The sequence below is a fragment of the Oncorhynchus masou genome, chromosome 21, assembly GCF_036934945.1.
Source record: "Oncorhynchus masou masou isolate Uvic2021 chromosome 21, UVic_Omas_1.1, whole genome shotgun sequence".
Lineage (NCBI taxonomy): Eukaryota > Metazoa > Chordata > Actinopteri > Salmoniformes > Salmonidae > Oncorhynchus > Oncorhynchus masou.
The window spans coordinates 20273602-20297786 of NC_088232.1; the positions used below are offsets into that span (position 1 = coordinate 20273602).

General features: G+C 41.0%; 1 protein-coding gene across 16 annotated transcripts in view; it reads left to right on the forward strand.

Annotated features, from left to right (window-relative positions):
* Positions 1 to 10232: 10232 nt before the first annotated feature.
* The window catches only part of LOC135507939 (gephyrin-like), a 130451-nt gene continuing 116498 nt past the window's right edge, over positions 10233 to 24185 (forward strand). For all 16 annotated transcript variants that reach the window (XM_064927745.1, XM_064927751.1, XM_064927749.1 and 13 more), the window contains exon 1: positions 10233 to 10323. In XM_064927745.1, the coding sequence (XP_064783817.1) occupies positions 10260 to 10323 (64 nt within the window). In that variant the 5' untranslated portion in view covers positions 10233 to 10259. The remainder of the gene's footprint in view (positions 10324 to 24185) is intronic.

Consider the following 24185-nt stretch of genomic DNA (forward strand, 5'->3'; position numbering starts at 1 on the left):
TTTCAGTCTCTCGGGTCCCAGCTTTGATGCACCTGTACCTCTCATTCTGGATGATGGTGGGGTGAACAGGCCGTGGCTCTGGTGGCTGAGGTCCTTGATGATCTTCACAATCATTCCTGATCAGATAAGACTCACAGTAAGAAAGACAATAACTCTGAATGTTGCTGCAAGATCTGCAACAGACAGAAATATGAGGAGGAGGAGGAGGACGAAGTTGAAGAAGAGGAGGAACCTGAACTGATTCAAACAGCCAAACAGCCTGTAATGGAGTGTGCAATAAATCTTGAAATGACCACATGATGGTGCTAAACTACCTCTTTTAGTTTAAGATCAGTGAGTGAGGAAAGGTATACCCACTTGACTGCCTCTACTAGTACATCCTCATGTTTATGCATATTTATATTTGATCAAATGTATGCACATTTCTTTAACTTTTATCTTAAGCAACTTACAGTTCAGCGAACGCATAGGACTATGTTTTATGTGTACAGTTTGTGATCTCTGTAGCAATTGAACCCACAACCTTTTTGTTGCCTCACACAACTATCTGGAGGAAAGAGTCTACTGTGTACCTCTCCAGACCCGCACCATGCTATGTCACCATCTAATAGCCTACCACAATCCTATAATTATCCACAAAGCTTAATGGCTCAGTTTAATTGTGTTCAGCATGAGTTATAGCTCATAAAAGTTTGTCCCTTACTCAGACCCTTTTTTTCTTACATGCATTTGTAATCTGGGATGAACTGTGATGACTCTATTGTAGGCTATATAAAATGTTTATTATATACCTTGTGTAGACCTACAAATCGCAGTGCTTTCTGACTTGAACTATGAACCCACAGCCTGTCACAGTGGAGACATGCTGAACCATTGTTTTTACTACTTCTCACTGGAAGTGGACACCACAATATCTTGGCTTGGCTGAATATAGGCCAATAAAACAAACACCCCAGCACAAGATGTCAACTCAGTTTATCCTACAGAGCTCCACGGTCATTTTTTGTGACTTGTTATTGTTACCGGGTAAACATCATTATGCCCCGTGTGTATAAACAAACTGTAACGGCAGATTTCCTCCTCTTCGTCTGGAGAGGAGGTATAGCAGGGATCGGACCAAAACGCAGCGTGGTAAGTGTCCATATCGTTTATTATAAAACATAAACTGAACACTAAGAAATACAAAACAATAAATGTGAACATGAACGAAAACCAAACCGAAACAGTCCCGTGTGGTGACAAACACGGAAACAAACACCCACAAACCAACAGTGAAACCCAGGCTACCTAAGTATGATTCTCAATCAGAGACAACTAACGACCCCTGCCTCTGATTGAGAACCATACTAAGCCGAAACAGAAACCTAAACATAGAAACACAAAACAGACTGCACACCCCAACTCACACCCTGACCATACTAAATAAAGACAAAACAAAGGAAAATAAAGGTCAGAACGTGACACAAACATAAAACCAGCAGGGGTCAAGCCCCCCTTGAGGTTCTTGAGAGACTACTGTAAGTTCAGGGCTGGGTACTGTTCATTGGAGCAGCATTAACGGATGAAAAAAAATTGACTGAATGACACTGAAGAGGTACATTGAAAAAAAGAAAACAAACAGAGAGGCTATGTTAGAGTACAGATAAGGGATCTTAATTTGATCATTTTGTTTATTTTCCTGCTGTAGCAAACTGGCTCAAATTAAGTTCCTACATCAAGGTCTTACTGTATCTGATGATATGGAGTCTGAGCTTGCTAAACATATCAAGAATCTTGCAGACCAGTTTCATGGAATTAGTAGCCTCAAATGCAGAGAACTTTCCTACAAATTGGCACATCGAAACAACATCCCTGTCGCAGACAACTAGTCATGAAATGAAAGGGTAAGCGATATTGAACAGTAATATCTATATCTGAATGTTGGCATATATTTAAGATATACAATATACCACACACCCATTCCATTAATTAAACTTTGACCTACCAGCACCAGCACCATCACCCACTGTCCACCACTTACCCCAAGGTGGCTGAACCTTTTTTGGGAAAAGCTATGTTTTCAAAACTGTTATGTTTATATGAATTCTGATTATTTTCAGGGATACACAACATCCTGAAATATATGTAGATACTGTATCTTTGCTAGAAATAATACTATATTCCCTTGATGTAGTGATGCTGAATGTAAAAAAAAACAGCTCAACTTACCCCATCCTCTGCTATTTAGGGAATAGGGTGCCATTTGGGAAACAGACTGAGAGCACAGATCAGTAAATAAAGACCACAGCACTGCCACCAGAATGTGTCTGGGGACTCACACTCATCTTCTGGCCCCAAGTCAATTTAATTTAAATGTAAATTTCAGTGATGCATGGCGTTTAAAGGTTTACATTAGCAAAAAAGGGAAAGTGAATGAATGTATTTCAGACAGTCTCTCCAAACTCCACAGCCCTCATTTTTCTCTGTCTAATGTACTAGATCTAGTGTTAAGGGGCAGGGCAGGGACTGGCTGAAGATGTGCATATCCTTTCTCCTCAAGCTGTTGGCTGACCGCATATATTTTGGGATGTTGTTAGACTTTCAGCTGTGTGAAGGCTTAAAGGTTCACAGATTCAGATGGAAATGATAAAAAACCACAGTGACTAATGAACAACTTCAGTATTAATTGGAGGAGAGCTAGAGAAAAAGAGGAGAAGGAGAAAGGGAGAAGGGTGGAAGAGGAAAGGGAGAAGGCAGGTCAGGGAGAGAAGCAGTATGGAGAATGATATCACCTTGCCCCAGAAAAAACAGCTGGAGAAATGTTCATTTCTACCTCAATTCTTGAGGAATTTCTGTGAATAAAGGTATTTCAGTCTGGGGTTTCAAAGTGAGGCATAAATTAACATATGAGTGGCGGTCAGGGCCACATGCTGAGAAATTTACATGGTTGCCATGTGAGGCAAGTGTGGTCTTCTGGCAGAGGACTGGTTATTCGGTGTGAAAATCTGGCCTTTGACCTCTCAACTCTACCTCAGTTTCAAGTGTTAAGACTTTTACTTCTTATTCATATATTTAATATATTATATTTTTGTTGTTGTTTATTTTTGATATTTATCTATTTTATTTTATTTCAGCTGCATTGTTGGTTAAGGATCCACCTTTTTTTCAATTTTTGCCTAAAATGACATACCCAAATCTAACTGCCTGTAACTCAGGCCCTGAAGCAAGGTTATATTCTTCGTACCATTTGAAAGGTAACACTTTGAAGTTTGTGGAAATGTGCAAGGAATGTAGGAGAATATAACACGATATATCTGATAAAAGATAATACAAAGAAAATAAAAATAAAACATTATTTTGTATTTTTTGGTACCATCAACTTTGAAATGCAAGAGAAAGGCCATAGTGTATTATTTCAGCCCAGATGTGATTTAGATTTTGGCCACTAGATGGCAGCAGTGTATGTGCAACATTTTAGACTGATCCAATGAACCATTGCATTTCTGTTCAAAATGTTGTATCAAGACTGCCCAAATGTGCCTCATTTGTTTATTAATAACTTTTCATGTTCAAAACTGTGCAATCTCCTCAAACAATAGCATAGTATTATTTCACTGTAATAGCTACTTTAAATTGGACAGTGCAGTTAGATTAACAAGAATTTAAGCTTTCTGCCAATATCAGATATGTCTATGTCCTGGGGGAATTTGTTGTTACTTACAACCTCATGCTAATCGCATTAGCCTACATTAGCTCAACCGTGCCATGGACGGGACACTGATCCCAAAGAGGTTTTAAGGTCTTGTAAGTAAGCATTTCACTGTAAGATCTACACCTGTTGTATTCGGTGCATGTGACAAATACAGTTTGATTTGATCTTTGAGTCATGAAAGAGTTTAGTGTATTCTGTAGTAAATCCATTAGGTTAGACAAAGGGACTTTGTTACTGTATGGTTGTGGCTGATCAGAATTCAACCTGCACTCTCTCAACACTGTTAGATGTCCCTTCCATGTTCCCCTAATTTGAAAGACATAGCAGACAGGTGTTCCAATTAGTCCAACAACTGAATATTTGAAGCAGTTCAGTACATATAGTGATGAGAAACTAGAGCAACGTGGACACTGTAAAGACGAGGACAATACCATACAGCAATTTGTGCCCTCAAATGGTACCCTATTCCCGATGTGATGCACTACTACTATGGGCCCAGGTCAAAAGTAGCACACTATATAATAGGGAATAGGGTGCCATTTGTAACACTAGCTATATGTTGGTCTATTAGAGGGGTTAAGTAAGGAGCCATGTATGTCTTGGGAGACCCTTTACTGGCACACTGCTTTTACATTTTACACCCCATAATTCCACGGATGATAATTATGCAGATACTCTTCAGTGCTTCTGCGTTTCCCTGCGTGTAGATAGAGTCCCATATGGTTAGTCCTACTACATATGGAGGATAAACCATTATTTAGGATCTTGTTTTATTTCTCCAATCCATGATCACATTTAGTAACAATTCACTAGTGAGGTGGGACATGTACAGTAAAGACACGCAAAAGCACATTTAATTTTTGACAAAGGTAAACTTTAACATTAGGAGCCTGGCCCTGGGCTACAGTAAACTAAACTACCTTTTGGAATCTGGGGCTGTGGGTGAGCAACCATTGTGTTGTACCAATATTGAAAGAGAAGGGGGAAGGGAACTAGAAAGAGGAACAAATACTGTAACACACCAAATTGTCAATGGCTATCTATGTCTATACCCTAAGTCTATCTATATCTATATCCAGTGTCCTGTCATAACATATTAAAAAAATAAATTATAACACAAATACATATTACCTCTGTAACGTCCCATGTTCCATCTCTCTAAGGCAACAAACTAGGGACATATTTGGCACATCAAAGAAACTTTTATTTAAGTTCGATAGTGACTTCAAAGACTAGAGATGGCCTTGTTCTTGTGAACCAGGGAATATGTCTGGCTGGTCAAACTGAATGATAATTCCGTTTCTGGGCAGGCTCCAAACAAGAGAGAGAGAAAGATATCAGGACTCAGGAGCCTTCTCTTCCTGGCAGGCCAAAGACCCTTGCTTCTCTCCAGACATTCTCCATTAGTCACCTCTGTTGATCTTGAGCCTGAACAGGAACAGCCACCATGACTGGTCTGATTTATAATCAGGTTACCAAGTACTCTTGGATGACCTCTGTTGGGGCAGCAGCATCAATGAGTTCATACTAATGGCTGTATTTTTCCTCTGAGAGTCCGTTGATCCTATTATATGGACGGGTAGCACTTTATAGTACAGCATGGAATAAAATGGTAATAATATTTTGTTTTTATTATTATTTAGCAATCTTAGAAGAGATTCTGCACACAGAAAATGCCCAAGAGACTATCCCACTGCTGCCACCAATAAAGGGTTGGCATCTGGATCATCTGTAGTGGGGGCCGTGTGAAAAACAGAAGTGGCGTAGTTGGGACAATACGCAGGTATATGCCCAATACCCACTTTTTTTTACCCACTGATGCATATCAAAATAGTGCAGTGGAGGTATACGCTGTATCTATTATGTAAAACAACAGAGAAATCATGCATAAAGTAGCCTACACAAACACTAAGCATGTGAAACATATTAATGCGAGCTGCACACATACCCTAGTTTCAGCGGAATATCATCTGTCAGGCAGCCAGAGCCTGCAGCTCTCAACTGGTTGTCTCATGGAGCAGCTCACAGAAGAACAACATTGGTAGTCGATCGGGTAAGTAGGAAGGACGTTTCAATTTATGATATCTACACTACCTGAAAAAAGGGTTCCAAAAAAGGTTTTGCGGCTGTCCCCATAGGAGAAGCCCTTTTGGTTCCAGGTCGAACCCTCTTTGAAAAGGATTGGACATGGAACACAAAAGGGTTCTTCCTGGAACCAGACAGGTTCTTCTACCTGGAACCAAAAGGGGTTATTCAACATAGGAATTAGAATACTAGAATGGACATGAACCTTCTCATGATGGTCCAAAGGTCAGCCATGTTGGTGAAGGAGTTGGCCAACCATGGTTCGTCAGTGCTGTGATAAGATAATGTGTAAAACAATAAATGTGACAAATGTATCCGCACTGTATATATGTTAGCTAGCCAGACAGTTTTAAAGGAATGATTACAGTAATTTTTCAAATTAACTGCCACTGTGCTAACACTCAATTCAAACAATGCAGTCTACACACAGCCATAGACTGGCTCAAATCAGTTGATGATAGGACTTAGACAAGTTTTAAACACAAGTACTGATATTGTATCATATAATAGCACTCACAGCTTTCCAAGAAAATAACATTTATGGTCTGTTTACATACACTGCTCAAAAAAATAAAGGGAACACTTAAACAACACAATGTAACTCCAAGTCAATCACACTTCTGTGAAATCAAACTGTTCACTTAGGAAGCAACACTGATTGACAATAGATTTCACATGCTGTTGTGCAAATGGAATAGACAACAGGTGGAAATTATAGGCAATTAGCAAGACACCCCCAATAAAGGAGTGGTTCTGCAGGTGGGGACCACAGACCACTTCTCAGATCCTATGCTTCCTGGCTGTCACTTTTGAATGCTGGCAGTGCTTTCACTCTAGTGGTAGCATGAGACGGAGTCTACAACCCACACAAGTGGCTCAGGTAGTGCAGCTCATCCAGGATGGAACATCAATGCGAGCTGTGGCAAGGAGGTTTGCTGTGTCTGTCAGCGTAGTGTCCAGAGCATGGAGGCGCTACCAGGAGACAGGCCAGTACATCAGGAGACGTGGAGGAGGCCGTAGGAGGGCAACAACCCAGCAGCAGAACCGCTACCTCTGCCTTTGTGCAAGGAGGAGCAGGAGGAGCACTGCCAGAGCCCTGCAAAATGACCTCCAGCAGGCCACAAATGTGCATGTGTCTGCTCAAACGGTCAGGAACAGACTCCATGAGGGTGGTATAAGGGCCCGGCATCCACAGGTGGGGGTTGTGCTTACAGCCCAACACAGTGCAGGACGTTTGGCATTTGCCAGAGAACACCAAGATTGGCAAATTCGCCACTGGCGCCCTGTGATCTTCACAGATGAAAGTTCACACTGAGCACATGTGACAGACGTGACAGAGTCTGGAGATGCCGTGGAGAACGTTCTGCTGCCTGCAACATCCTCCAGCATGACCGGTTTGGCGGTGGGTAAGTCATGGTGTGGGGTGGCATTTCTTTGGGGGGCCGCACAGCCCTCCATGTGCTCGCCAGTGGTAGCCTGACTGCCATTAGGTACCGAGATGAGATCCTCAGACCCCTTGTGAGACCATATGCTGGTGCGGTTGGCCCAGGGTTCCTCCTGTCTCACTCCATCCACCAACGCCACATTGCACCACAGACTGTCCAGGAGTTGGAGGATGCTTTAGTCCAGGTCTGGGAGGAGATCCCTCAGGAGACTATCCACCACCTCATCAGGAGCATGCCCAGGCATTGTAGGGAGGTCATACAGGCACGTGGAGGCCACACACACTGCTGAGCCTCATTTTGACTTGTTTAAAGGACATTGCATCAAAGTTGGATCAGCCTGTAGTGTGGTTTTCTACTTTAATTTTGAGTGTGACTCCAAATCCAGACCTCCATGGGTTGATAAATTTCATTTCCATTGATAATTTGTGTGATTTTGTTGTCAGCACATTCAACTATGTAAAGAAAAAATTATTTAATAAGAATATTTCATTCATTCAGATCTAGGATGTGTTATTTTAGTGTTCCCTTTATTTTTTTCAGCAGTGTATATTTGAGGCTATTATACAGAACATTGGTATAAAATCCATAGAAACTGTAACAAGTGCGCTGAGAGTTGGGAACAAGTTCAGGGAGTGAGTGTTTTAATAAATAAAGACACAATGAACACGAAACACAAACAACAACATGAAACAGTCAATAACATCTGAGGAAATAACCAAGGGGAGTGACAGGCACAGGGAAGATAATCAAGGTGGTGATGGATTCCAGGTGAGTGCCATGAGGCGCAGGTGCATGAGAAGATGGTGACAGGTGTGCGGGAAAATCAGCAGCCTGATGACCTCGAGGCCGGAGAGGGAGTATACCTAACATAACTATTGTCATATAATTAATTATATACCGTTTAAGGTTGACTATAATTCCATTACACAATTTCTGATACATCACATGCCTTTTATTTACTGCCATTCAATTGGTTCGTCTATGGGCATAGCCCAACCCAAAGAACCATTTTCAGTTCAAAATAACAGCTTCTTCAAATCAAATCAAATTTTATTTGTCACATACACATGGTTAGCAGATGTTAATGCGAGTGTAGCGAAATGCTTGTGCTTCTAGTTCCGACAATGCAGTAATAACCAACAAGTAATCTAACTAACAATTCCAAAACTACTGTCTTATACACAAGTGTAAGGGGATAAAGAATATGTACATACAAATATATGAATGAGTGATGGTACAGAGCAGCATAGGCAAGATACAGTAGATGGTATCGAGTACAGTATATACATATGAGATGAGTATGTAAACAAAGTGGCATAGTTAAAGTGGCTAGTGATACATGTATTACATAAAGACGCAGTAGATGATATAGAGTACAGTATATACGTATACCTATGAGATGAATAATGTAGGGTATGTAAACATTATATTAGGTAGCATTGTTTAAAGTGGCTAGTGATATATTTTACATCATTTCCCATCAATTCCCATTATAAAAGTGAGTGGAGTTGAGTCAGTGTGTTGGCAGCAGCCACTCAATGTTAGTGGTTGCTGTTTAACAGTCTGATGGCCTTGAGATGTTGTTTGCCCCCGGTGATGCGTTGTGCAGACCTCACTACCCTCTGGAGAGCCTTATGGTTGTGGGCGGAGCAGTTGCCGTACCAGGCGGTGATACAGCCCACCAGGATGCTCTCGATTGTGCATCTGTAGAAGTTTGTGAGTGCTTTTGGTGACACGCCGAATTTCTTCAGCCTCCTGAGGTTGAAGAGGCGCTGCTGCGCCTTCTTCACGATGCTGTCTGTGTGAGTGGACCAATTCAGTTTGTCTGTGATGTGTATGCCGAGGAACTTAACTTACTACCCTCTCCACTACTGTTAGCTTCTTCATAAAGAGTTTATCAGTAAATGCTAACTAAAATGTTGTCCGAAGTCTTGGTTGAATCTTTGCCATGCACAATTCTGTCATCATGTACTGTTTGAATGAACATTTCTAACGGCATTCCCCAAAAACCTTGCCAATTAAATGTGACTGCAAAGTAGTCCTACCTGGTAGGACTACGTCATAATGATTTGTATCAATCGGGAGGGCATTTGTTTAGCAAAATCAAAGGTACACTGTAGCCTACATTATTGTACAGCACATTAACACAGTTAGCCTACGCTTGCAAGGTGCGCAATTTTTGTTGTGCTATATAAAAAAAGAAGTTTGATTTTGACAGTGAAACCCTGCAAAAACTATTAGGAAAACTATTTTTCACTCTTTACTTCGCTAGGAAGGCCGTTTGGTAAGTTGTTGGCAAAATACAGTAGTTTATACCCATTTCTCCGGGTACCACTACAACACGGAGAAACAGTGGCACATGCGTTGTAGATAGCTGTGAAGAAACAGTAGTATTCTCACATGCAGCCCAGTGACTCCGCGCTACCTACCAACTGTGCCATAAAATCCCAGGCCTGTTGGAAAAAACAGTAGTACACTCACAGCGAGGAGACCACTAAGGCATTTCATTATGTGCATTAGGCCTGTAAGCACCTCCCATTTCGGATACAGCGTACTTGTAAGTATTTCCGCAATAATGCACGCATATACTGTATATTTACACTCATTTCTGAGGGCCCACGCACAGTAAAGAAGTGTGGGTTAGTTCTAAATATAAATGTATCTATGAACATCGTGTTTCTGCATGGTCTGAACTCTGCTTCTCCTGCCTGGTTGCCTTGGTCGTCACTAGTTACCACATACACAAAGTCATAAACCCCGCCCATTTATATACATTTTCTTCCTAAAATGTGTTTTTAAACCTAAGCTTAACCTTGAAAACACTGTTAACCGTATTCCTAACCCTAACCTTAAATTAAGAGCACAATGCAAATATTTGTTTTCATGAATTTTTACGATATAAAGATATTTCTTTTTTGTGGCTGTGGTAACTAGTGGAAACCCCATATATATTCCTCATCCCGCCTCCTCCCCTCGTTCGATGTGCTCTGCTATCGATTCTCTCTGGATCCTCAGTGCGGGCGAGAGCGGTGGTAAACATGGCGTCGGAAGGGATGATTTTAACCAACCACGACCACCAAATTCGAGTCGGAATTCTAACGGGTAATTTCTAAATATATCTAAATCTTTTGATGCCATCTCCGGCTACCTTTGTGTGTTCATTGTATGTGATTGTCAGTGCTGTCTCGCTCTCCACCGGGTCGTGGCCAGCTAGCTAGATGAGTTGTGGCTGCCTTGCATCGGCTTCTCTAGCCTGTCAAACGGTTAACGTTAGCTCGCTACTGTAACATTACTACTTGACCGTATTCCTCGACTCCTATACTCCTAGTGATTTACAGATGTTGCCCTCTGTATGTGTTTTTTTGTCATTTGAACCTTTTCAATGGTTTGTATACGCTAAATAAAATATATGTTCACGAAGGTGTAACTTGCAGCATTTTCTCGCTGTGTAGAAAACAGTTTTTTGATTTGAATAATTCATGTCTTGTACGCAAGCTGCAGCTAGCCTGGCAAAGCAGAGCAGCACGAGCCAGATTCTGTCAGTGTCACAGACTCGAATATTATATTTAAATGAATGAGAATAAATTCTCTATCTATTTTCAGCATGTTTGCTAAGCTATACTGTTACTGAATTAATTTATGTTGCTTGCTAAATTAGTATTGTTATTCATAGGTGATTATTTCAGATTGGCTCGTTTTTAGTGTGGGGCGCTTGCGATGTAACGTAATTTTGTACTCGAGCGTGTCATTTAAAATTTCTGTCGGATTTATTCAGATTGCTAGTTATATAGGCCAACCAATACAGATGACTGTTGAAATACATCTTATTTGGATGCATGACAAAATGGAGCTGTATTTTGGTGCAGCTGTAGCCCGTATAGCTAGCCGTGGAGTATAATCGTTGTTTATTTTACTGAGCTTGGATTTGCTATCCCTGTCCCACTCACTGGATCCTTTTTTTGGCAAGAATAATAGCTTAACGATTACTCTGTCGGTCAACATTGGCGTTCCGCTGCCTCTGTGCACATAAGTACACACACTGTTTTGACATAGGTCCTCTGCAGTAGTTAGATTGCTATCACACACGAGTACCCCGCCCCCTAGTTTCGGTAGGCGCTGTTCATTGAACTCGGGAGGGATACCTAGTCAGTTCCACATCTGAATGCATTCAACCGAAATGTCCGTGCAGCGGTTTGTTCGGGCAATATCCTGGAATTTTTGGGTTGTGATAGGTTGGGTGGGGCGTAGGGGTTTCCCCAATGACATGTAATGTTACAGGGCGATTCCATGCCAGCTGGAGCAGAACATATATTGTATATCTCCGATTGTGCTGGCAATTCTCACATAGACATTTCATTGAGAGGAAGTATGTTCTGGAATGCTTTTTACATTTGTAAAACAAACCATGTTTGAGAAAATCATGATGAAAGTGGGCTCCCATAAGACCCTATGATACATACATCTTAGTTTCATAGAGCACATTTTATAAGGAGTAGGTTATCATATAGAATATACCTATGTCTGGATTCTCAAATACAAATGTGCACATTAATTTATTCAACATCAAAACTACCCTTTTTGATTTTGTTCACTTGAAGACAAATTGATAGGGACAATATACTAGACAAGTCCATCACATTTCCAGAGTGGGCTTTCTGCTAATTCTGAAGTTTTGATACATTTTATGAGCACCACCAACAAAATGGATTTAAAGGGAACTCCCTCTGCTGATAAATTAGCTGAATGTGCGATCCTAAAGGAGGGCTGTAAATTGGTTAATTACCTATAGTGTCAATTTATATGTATAACATGGGTCATATCATTAAAAGTATCAGGGAGCCCACTCTGGACATGTTATGTGTTGGAATAGTACTGTATATTGTTCCAAACATTAGGTCTAAAAATATGCAAATAAATGTGTTACTTTTGACCTTCAGCCATTCCAGAGTCCACCAGTTATTACAAACTATTAGGTTTTTGTATTTTGTATTCAAATAAAAAATACTAATATAGGTTACCACTTTGATGACTACTGTAAGTATTTTACTGTTGATTATTGTGAATGATTGTCATAGTGTCTAGAGATGGGCCTAGTTGAAAAGGTGAACGCAAACTTTAAGCTGAAATGGCTATTTTCCCCCACCCAACATGAAATTCCATCTGTCCTATATCCTCTGTTGTATGGTCTTTCCTCAAATAGAGATTTCAGGATTCTCTCTGTGAAGCCTCTCACTGAAAAATGTCAATGGAAGGGTTCAGTGCGAGATCTCACTTTTGTGGCAGACTACACATTTTCTCTCCCTTTCTATAACAGGCAAACTGAGCCCGTCAGAATTGTGTGTTTGTGTGTGTGCGTGTGTGTGTGGGCAGCTTTAAATATACAGTCTATGGTGGGCAGGGGCTTCTGAAGTTACTGTATCGGTCGAGTCTAATATTGGTTCAGACAACTATGTTCTCAATTAGACAAATAACAGGAGGCCTGTGTTTTTAAATAAGAGTTCATTATGACTGATTTATTATTATGAAGTGTTTGTGTGTGGGGTATGCCTGTGTGTGTGGTTGTGATGAGCGGACGGACCGTGCGTATTGGGCAGATAAAAGTCGCACATATCCTGCCAGTCAGTACAGTATCAGTCTGTTTATGTGCCAGAGAGAGACAGGCCCTGTGTTGTAGTGAAACCACTACTCCTGTTTACCCTCCCGCTGTGTGTCTAGCACCCTGGCAGCTATGGAAGTGGACCGTGTCAGGTGTGAGCGTGTGTGTGCGCGCCTGTGTGTGTTGAGTGGCAGCTATGGTATTGTCCTCGCAGGTGTTTGTGTTTAAGCTAAGCTGTGTGGTGTGCTTCATTTATTGTGTTTGGGGAGATGTGTGATGGGACTGCAATTGTGCTGTCTGTTTGCCTGTCCTGTCGATCTGCGTGTCACCTTTTTTGTCTAGCCTCATGGTAGTCCTGCAGTGTGTCGGTGAGTTATTTAACATTTTGTGATGATATTCTCTTTGATAAACAAAATAAAAAACTTGGGGTGAGAAACAGAAACTAAATACCCTTTTCAAAAAAGTTATTTTCTTCTTTTGGTTTCCAAAGTTGCATTCAAAGGAGCTGCGGCTGGCATCAAATATTATTTCAGGGTGAGCAGAGTAGAGCGTCTGCCTGACAGCCCCTGTCTCTGTGCTGTTCAAAGCACTGATCACAACGACACTGTTAATGCTACACCACGCAAGGCTATATACTCAGTCTCTGCTTTCCCTCTCTCCCCTGCCTTTGCAAAACAGCCTCTGTTGCATGTCCCCTGTTGAAATCACCATATCTCCTATTTGTGAAAAGAGCAGTAGGGTTGTCCTTTTTACAAGGACTATAAGCCTTTTCAAACAAGGTAGACAAATTACCTTGAATAACCAACTCGCGTCTGTCAGCAAGCAATGAAAGAAGTTAGCGTTGATGAGTTGAGGGAACGTGTTGACAGTGGACACCTCTGTGTCATCTTGTCTGTTTGGACACTCAACACTCCACAGATCTGTGATAACTGTATAACACCTTTCTAAAGCCCTTGTTGGCTGATCCAGGTTTCCGCTGCACTCATTTAACTGCCGCTGCGCCACAGGAAAATCATTGCCGCCATGCCCCGAAAATATTAAACATAAACAAATATTTCTGTTAAGGTGCACTTTGATGCTAGTACAGTCCACATGTACTTTTCCTCAGCAAACAAAACTAGTATTAATTAGAAAAATCAGACAACACCATAGTAGAATAGACTATTTACCGAGACGACTTGTTGTATGTTTTATGAGAGAGAAATATTCTCGAAACATTCAAGCTACGCATGCCATAGGGAGGGAAACCTGCATTCTGACAACCAATCAAAGCACAACAATTCTTGCAATTTTTCTTTCTCCCCAATTTCATGGTATCCAATTGGTAGTTAGTCTTGTCTCACCTCTGCTACTCCCGTATAGACTTGGGAGAGGCAAAGGTTGAGCCGCGTGTAGAGCCGTCTGTTCTCCGAACCACACAACCCAGCCCAAGCACAGCCCAAGCCGCACTGCTTCTTGACACAATGACCAATTAACCCGGAAGCCAGCCGCACTAATGTTTCGGAAGAAACACCGTACATCCGGCGACCGTGTCAGCGTGGACAGCGCCCGGCCTGCCACAGGAGTCACAAGTGCGCTATGGGACAAGGACGTCCCTGCAGGCCAGACACTCCCCTAAACTGGGTGACGCTGGGCCAATTGTGCGCTGCCCTATGAGTTTCCCGGTTGCGACAGAAGCTGGACTCAAACCCTGAATCTCTAGTGGCACAGCTAGCACTGCCGTAGACCACTGCACCACTCGGGAGGCTGAAAACTGCAGTATTAATTGCCTTTGTAAAAATAAAAACTGTAGGTTCCCAGCATTCCATTCCTACTTTTATTTATTTCTAAATTTGTAAATATGTGAGAACTGCACCATTTTAAACCCTGAGTTTTTAGTAGGTCATGGTTAAGCATATTACTGCTCCCCAATTGCCTTGAGTGCATAGGTGAGAGTAGGGCTAAATGTAACAAGTCAGTTGTAGGGTGACTTTATCTCCATTTTCTTCCTGTAGTGACTTAAATTGTGATAAGACAGATTACATTTTTAGTCAAGCAAGATTCGTGGCAACCAGGGAAAGTGGGAGAAAAAAAGTGGGTTTTGTAAGCAGTACAGGCAGGCATTTACCCCGGGTGGGGAGTTACCCCAGTTACCCTAATAGGTAGGCGTACATCACTGTATTTATGCACATTTTTGAGACATAAAATTAATCAATAGGATGCTAACTAATTAAAAGATTACATTTAGATCTGGATAATGATGAGCCCAATCGGGTAAATGCAGATGGGCAACCCCATGCTTCAGCCTATTTGTTTATAGCCATAATGCTGCATCAGTTGGGCTACAGGTGATAATGCTTATTGCTAATAGCTTACCTGATAATATGAACCATGCACAGTCTACATGCATGGTCCAATGTTCTACCAATATATTATTGGGCTCATTTCTGGAGGTAGACATTTTATTTTAGATGTCAGCACAGTTTTTATTTTAATTCATTTTGGAGTAGAATTACCTTTTTAAAAAATGTCACGAACTGAGCTTCTCAGTCCTTCTACATAAAACGTATCTGGGGGGAACCCCGGAACCCCAAAACAAGAGGGGGAGAGATCTCCCGTTCAACCTTTTCTCCCACTGCTATACATTTTTCCAGAGGAAATCCTTGGCTAATCTGTGATCAGATATTATAAATGTAAGCCCTATAAACCCTGGCTGGCTGAGAAGAGGAGGCTGAAGAGAAGTGGACACCGTTAGGCAGTTAATTCAATCTAGAGCTCATGTTGACACCCTTTTAGGAATTACAGAGCTGTGTCACCGAGTGGCCTCTGATTCTGCCAAGTCCCACTCTACAGGGAGTCAACCAACCTTACATCAAACTTACGTCAACTTTACATGGTCTAATGGGATCTGATGGAGCTCTTGTTTTATCACTAAGGTCACTCACTAGTACCAAGGTGCCTCTTGAAGAAGCATAGTTGCGCTTTGTTATAGCCTTCTGTGCCTAGCTATGTTTGAAGTAAAGGGAGGTTTGCTACTCTCTGATATGTCAACAATAGTACATCTCTTATAGTTTTCATCTACATCTGATGGGGAATTTTCATAGGCTACCTGTCTTTGGATTAAAGTTCATAGATCATACTCCTATGGATTTATGGGTTAATGTTTGTCTGGTGTTGGCTACTGGGTGCCTTGGTCCAGCTCCCATTTGTGGGTCTAATCCTGAATGCTGATGGGTTAAAACCGCATTCCAGCCGGTGTCTATTCTACAAGTTACCACCGACTAAATCTATGACGTTAAAATGCCTCTTTACTCTGTTCCATCTGACTGCGCAATCCACTGTCTCATCAACCCAGCCAGGCAAGTTATAAACTTGATCTTTACTATTTCTTTTAGAGTAACATGTCATTTTCAACAGTGGAAATTTGTCTAAACCTAGCTGTCTCTCCAATATTTGCAACATTGTGTCAATATTGGAATTAGATTTTCTGCTGTCCCATATTAATGAATGTGTCGGGACGAGACAAAGGCAGGGAGCGTTTCTCAACCAGTCTAAATCATGAATCAGCTGGTGTCATTTTTATGGATATAAACAGTGGGGAGAACAATTTGATACACTGCCGATTTTGCAGGTTTCCCTACTTACAAAGCATGTAGAGGTCTGTAATTGTTTTAATCATAGGTACACTTCAACTGTGAGGCGGAATCTAAAACAAAAATCCAGAAAATCACATTGTATGATTAAGTAATTCATTTGTATTTTATTGCATGACATAAGTATTTGATCACCTACCAACCAGTAAGAATTCCGGCTCTCACAGAAGTTCAAGATGAAGGTCAATCACCCTCGGTCTGGGGCTCCATGCAAGATCTCACCTCGTGGGGCATCAATGATCATGAGGAAGGTGAGAGATCAGCCCAGAACTACACGGCAGGACCTGGTCAATGACCTGAAGAGAGCTGGGACCACAGTCTCAAAGAAAACCATTAGTAACACACTACGCCGTCATGGAGCAAGGTCCCCTGCTCAAGCCAGCGCATGTCCAGGCCCGTCTGAAGTTTGCCAATGACCATCTGGATGATCCAGAGGAGGAATGGGAGAAGGTCATGTGGACTGATGAGACAAAAATAGAGCTTTTTGGTCTAAACTCCACTCGCCGTGTTTGGAGGAAGGATAAGTACAACCCCAAGAACACCATCCCAACCGTAAAGCATGGAGGTAGAAACATCATTCTTTGGGGATGCTTTTCTGCAAAGGGGACAGGACGACTGCACCATATTGAGGGGAGGATGGATGGGGGCCATGTATCGTGAGATCTTGGCCAACAACCCCCCCCCCCCTCAGTAAGAGCATTGAAGATGTGTAACGGCTTTCCTCTCTTGAGGAAGAGTAGCAAGGATCGGACCAATACGCAGCGTGGTAAGTGTTCATCTTGGTTTTTAATAAGAACACTGAACAAAACAATAAACGACAACGTGACAAAAAAACCCAAAATAGCTCAGTGTGGAAACAAACACTGACACGGAAAATAAACACCCACGAAACACAAGTGGGAAAAAGCTACCTAAGTATGATTCTCAATCAGAGACAACTAACGACACCTGCCTCTGATTGAGAACCATACCATACCAGGCCAAACGCAAAACCACAACATAGAAAACGGAACATAAACAACCCACCCAACTCACACCCTGACCATACTAAAACAAAGACATAACAAAGGAACTAAGGTCAGAACGTGACAAGATGAGTCGTGGCTGGGTCTTGCAGCATGACAACGACCCGAAACACACAGCCAGGGCAACTAAGGAGTGGCTCCGTAAGAAGCATCTCAAGGTCCTGGAGTGGCCTAGCCAGTCTCCAGACCTGAACCCAATAGAACATCTTTGGAGGGAGCTGAAAGTCTATTGCCCAGCGACAGCCCCGAAACCTGAAGGATCTGGAGAAGGTCTGTATGGAAGAGTGGGCCAAAATCCCTGCTGCAGTATGTGCAAACCTGGTCAAGAACTACAGGAAATGTATGATCTCTGTAATTGCAAACTAAGGTTTCTGTACCAAATATTAAGTTCTGCTTTTCTGATGTATCAAATACTTATGTCATGCAATAAAATGCAAATGAATTACTTAAAAATCATACAATGTGATTTTCTGGATTTTTGTTTTAGATTCCGTCTCTCATAGTTGAAGTGTACTACCTATGATAAAAATGACAGACCTCTACATGATTTGTAAGTAGGAAACACTGCCGATTTTGCAGGTTATCAAATACTTATTCTCCCCACTGTACAAAAAAAAGGTCAATTGATAAAAGGTCAAAATAAAAGCAGTTAATTTGCAGTCTTTCCAGCTTTTCAGTTTGAAGTGATTGTGTTACTGTAGCTGTGTTGTTGGCTAGCTCCTCGGAATAACAGTGTCCTGATGAGTATGCACATTCTCAATGCCAGGCGAAACCACACCTCATTAGCTCATTGTTATGGATGTATCCAAATAAATGTCACTAGAATACAGCTTGAACAAATTCAAATACAGCTACTTTGCTTTTATTCAGGCTGCAGTTTTTGATGTGACTGTAAGTTAGCCGTAGTTGGCTAGCTAGTAAAAAAGGGAAAAGAACGTTGCCAGCCAGTATGACAATGGAACGTTTAGAACGAACAACTGGGTCGCGTCCATAGATACTGAACTGGGTCGTGTCTTTGGCAACCGAATGGATAGAATGAACGACCCACCGGCTTGGGTAGTAACCCTAGATTTGTGTTGGGACTATATCTTGTGGAAGGATGAAATGGTATGAATAAATGAATCAAAATAATGTTTTTAATGATACGTCAATTGTTATTTGAATATGTTGTATAAAAGTGATCATGCCCTTGAAGACAGTGTTTGGAGGATATATTGGCACCCGTGCATTTTCACTTCACAATACATTTCTGCACTTTTGCTAAAAGTTTCAAGTAAATAATAATGCAATTATCTGACAACACCAATGGAAAAAGTAGCTGTGCTCAGGGACACTTGACGTTAAATTCAATATTAAATCAAATGTAAACATGCGATTGCCGAAACCCACATAGCTGGTGCAGATCTGATTTTAGAATCTATGCCTATATGTGCATTAATGCTCTCAGGATTTGAACTTGCAACCTTTTGGTCTGGAGTGCATTAATGTCTCAGCAGTTCCACAAGATAGTTAATTGTTACCAAGAATATATATCCACTACTCTCAAATAGGGATGTACCGATATTATATTTTCCTTGACAAAAAAAACCCGATACCGATTTATTTAAAATTGTTGTGGCCTTTTTAAGCATTCTAGTACAGTTAAATAGTTGAAACACACACTGACCAAAAAGTTATATTGTTGGCATTTACTTATGTCCCCATTACCAGTAAAACATAATCAAAACTTATTTCTTTCACATACTTGCTGTTCTGTTTCGTTGTTCATTTGTTCAGTCTCAACCAGGAGTCCAATATCCTCTTCACTGTTGACGTTGAGACTGGTGTTTTGCAGGTACTATTTTTAATGAAGCTGCCAGTTGATGACTTTTCTCAAACTAGAGACACTAATGTACTTGTCCTCTTGCTCAGTTGTGCACTGGGGCCTCCCATTCCTCTTTCTATTCTGGTTAGACAGTTTGCGCTGTTCTGTGAAGGGAGTAGTACACAGCGTTGTACGAGATCTACAGTTTCTTGGCAATTTCTCACGTGGAATAGCCTTCATTTCTCAGAACAAGAATAGACTGACGAGTTTGAGAATAATGGTCTTTGTTTCTGGCCATTTTGAGCCTGTAATCAAACCCACAAATGCTGATGCTCCAGATACTCAACTAGTCTAAAGAAGGCCAGTTTTATTGCTTCTTTAATCAGTACTACAGTTTTCAGCTGTGCTAAAATAATTGCAAAAGGGTTTTCTAATGATCAATTAGCCTTTTTAAAATGAAAAACTTGGATTAGCTAACACAACATGCCATTGGAACACAGGACTGATGGTTGCTGATAATAATAAAATCTGCCGTTTCCAGCTCCACCAGTCATTTATAACATTAACAATGTCTACACTGTATTTCTGATCAATTTGACGTTATTTTATTGGACAATGTTTTTTGCTTTTCTTTCAAAAACAAGGACATTTTGAAGTGACCCCAAATGTTTGAACGGTAGTGTAAATATAAATGTATATAGATGAGCGATTGCTGAGCAGCATAGGCAAGATGCAGTAGATGGTATAGAATACAGTATATACATATGAGATGAGTAATGTAGGATATGTAGACATTATTAAAGTGGCGTTATTTAAAGTGACACCTTTTTATTAAAGTGGCCAGAGATTTGAGTCTCTGTTGGTAGCAGCCACTCTGTTAGTGATGGCTGTTTTTCAGTTTGATGGCCTTGCGGTAGAAGCTGTTTTTCAACCTCTCGGTCCCAGCCTTGATGCACCTGTACTGACCTTGCCTTCTGGATTATAGCAGGGTGAACAGGCAGTGGCTCGGGTGGTTGTTGTCCTTGATGATCTTTTTGGCCTTCCTGTGACATCGGGTGCTGTAGGTGTCCTGGAGTGCATGGAGTTTGCCCACGGTGATGCGTTGTGCAGACCGCATTACCACTCTGGAGAGCCTTGCGGTTGTGGGCGGAGCAGTTGTATACCAGATGGTGATACAGCCCGACAGGAATCTCTCGATTGTGCATCTATAAAAGTTAGTGTTTTAGGCGACAAGTCAAATTTCTTCAGCCTCCTGAGGTTGAAGAGGAGCTGCTGTGCGGTGACCATTTCAGTTTGTCCGTGATGTGTACGCCGAGGAACTTAACTTTACACCTTCTCCACTACTGTCCCATCGACGTGGAGGGGGGATGCTCCCTCTGCTGTTTCCTGATGTCCACGATTATCTCATTTGTTTTGTTGACGTTGAGTGAGTGGTTATTTTCTTGACACCACACTCCGAGGGCCCTCACTTCAACCCTGTAGGCCGTCTCATCGTTGTTGTTATTCAAGCCTACTACTGTAGTGTTGTCTGCAAACTTGATGATTGAGTTGGTGGTGTGCATGACCACGCAGTTATGGGTGAACAGGGAGTACAGGAGAGGGCTGAGAATGCATCCTTGTGGAGCCCCAGTGTTGAGTGTCAGCGGGGTGGAGATTTTGTTTGCATGTCAGCCTTGACATCAATTTTGCACATCAGCTTTAAATTAGACACCAGGCCGATGCTGGCATTGTTAGCTAATATCGGTTTTATTGTTATGTTGATGGTTGATCACCACTTTTGACACTGTCATTTCTGCATGTAAGAACTTGTGGCAATTAAGAGCTGCTACTTCCAAAATATTTAAAGGCAGCTGTTTTCATATGAAGTTAATATTTTTTCTTTTCAATAACTTGCTATTAACTAATTGCATGTGGATTATTGTGAAATTCACAGTAATTTACTGTACCTAATCTCCATGTTCACTGACCTGACAGTCTGGTAGAAAAGTGAGTATTACAATAACATGGCTCTTTGGTATCACATGCACTGACAGTGTACAAGATTAATGTTTATGAACAGATTACAACAGAGCACATTAACTGGGATGACTTTCCCTCTCATGGGGGACCAAAAAGAGCTAGCTGAAGCGACACCTCTAAAAAGCCACTCCTGCAATCTTATGAAAAGCTGACGCTGCTACAGTATGCTGCCAATCAGCAAGTAATGTGCATGTTGTCAACAGAAATGTCAGTGAAGGCACAGTAGGTTACAGGCAAGGATTGCTAGTGGCAGCAAGTGTCTTGTAGGTTACTGGCAATGTTTTGTCAGTAAGTTATTGTGACCTTTTTAGAATAACTTACTGACGAGTAGTTTCCAGTTAAGAATTGACAAATTCACAGCAACAAGTTGCCATTAAGTTATAATAAAACTGTATAATAACCTCTTTACAGTGCAACTCATTATTGGCACATTATCTTAAAGTTTGCAAAACAGTGTTAAGATTTTCTTTACTTGCATCATCATAACCATAACACTCAAATTGCTCCAACACTTCCACTGACGGTTGGCACAAACACACATTTGTTTTACCACACCCTCAAATATGCTAATGAGCCCCAATCAGTACATTGCCCCTAGCTATATTTTAAAGCACAGCGATGAGCGTACCTTCTATTCAAGATAATGGGTAGAAAAATGTCCAATACCTACAAGGTACCGAACTGTACCATGTGAGTTTATATGTGTAGCTGGGAAGTTTCCATTTTTGTACCCCAGGGAACAACACTGTACCCTAACCATAAGCCTTATTTTTTGAGACTGTGTTATTAATAATGAATTAGAAACATTGTTTGATTTGTTTGGACAAACTTAACTAGTCACTTTTGGAACTGCTATGTCTGCATTCTGAACAGGTGGATTACTGAACTCATTGATGCCTACTAAAAACGGACTATTTGGGATATAAAAGGAATTTATCGAACAAAACGACCATTCATTGTGTTCCTGGGACTCTTGTGATTGCGATCAGAGGAAGATTTTCAATTTTCATTTTCACTTGGGATTTGAACTCACAACCTCTTGGTACAGTAGCTAGCTACCTGAAGATCCTGCTGCACCACCAGGTCTATGGACATAATGTTGATTGGCTATATATTTATAGCCAAGAATATTTTTCTGCACAATTTCAGTAAAAATATACATCAACTTGGTGATATTTCTATAAAATGACAGTATGCTTCTGTAATCTGATTTTAATTACTGTAAAAACTTGTATCATTTTGTACTGTGACCAAAATTGGGACTCCGCTTTAAATGGGATTTGAACTAATAACCCCTTGCTTGCTACCAACCTGTAATGTCCTGCTACAAGCGCAGCTACACCATCAGATCTGTGAGCATAAAATATATGGCCACAGACTTATTGGCAAAAATGCATTCCTGTACTTTGCTAAAAACCTGCCCAGATTCAAGTAAATATTTGTACAATTGTCACCACCAACATTATATCAACATAAAACTAGCAGTGATCAAGGACACTTGACAGAGTATACAATAATTATTTGTGGATTTAAACTTGCAACCTCTTGGTTGGGAGTGCCTCGTTCTTTCTGCAGTGCCACCAGGTTCATACTTATTACTTGGAACATATAATAATCCTGTTAGAGATCGGGCTACTTTTTTCAACATTCTGTTAAAAATTGCAACATTTCAACGTCCTGCTACTCATGCCAGGAATATAGTATATGCATATGATTAGTATGTGTGCATAGAAAACACTCTGAAGTTTCTAAAACTGGTTCAATGATGTCTGGAATACCTAGGATAGGATAAGTAATCCTTCTCACCCCCCCCTTAATGATTTAGATGCACTATTGTAAAGTGGCTGTTCCACTGGATGTCAGAAGGTGAATTCACCAATTTGTAAGTCGCTCTGGATAAGAGCGTCTGCTAAATGACTTAAATGTAATGTAAATGTCTGTGACTATAACAGAACGTGTTCCGTGGTCAAAATCGCAAGGAAACCTGATCACAAAATCGACGGAGAAAAAATCAATCCGCCAGTCTATTGGAAGGAAAAATACTTAAGGATGGGATTACAGTTCCTACAGCTTCCACACGATGTCGCTAGTGTTGTGATTTCGATGTAACTAAATCCTTGGTCAGATGAGTAATAGGCACATCCGGTCTTCAGGTCCACAGTTGGAAAAAATGGAAGCGGAAAAGTGGACTACGTTTTCCAAACTTGTTGCTATTGAATACAGATCGCTCCATGATCAATTTGATCGTTTATTAACGTTTACTAATACCTAAAGTTGGATTACAGAAGTAGTTTGAAGTGTTTTGTCGAAGTTTATAGGCAACTTGTTTAATTAAAAAAAATAAAGTTGCGTTTAAAAACGGTGTTTTTCCTGGATCTGACGGTCTTCATAAATGGACATTTTGGGTATACAAGGACCGATTTAATCGAAAAAAAGACCCAATTGTGATGTTTATGGGACATATAGGAGTGCCAGCAAAGAAGCTCGTCAAAAGTAATGAATGTTTTATATTTTATTTCTGCGTTGTGTAGCGCCGGCTACGCTAATTCTTTTGTTTACGTCCCCTTCTGGTATTTCGGGGTGTAGCATGCTATCAGATAATAGCTTTTCATGCTTTCGCCGAAAAACATTTTAAAAATCTGACTTGTTGGCTAGATTCACAACGAGTGTAGCTTGAATTGAGTACCCTGCATGTGAGTTTTAATGAACGTTTGAGTTTTAACGAGTGCTATTAGCATTTGGCGTAGCGCATTTGCAGTTATTGTTGGCAAGGTGGGACGCTTGCGTGTCGGGTTGCCCAGAGAGGATAAGTACTCTAATATCTAAATAAATGATATTTTATACGAAGCGGACTATTTTCAATAGGAAAGGAAAAGATCGCAGTGCGC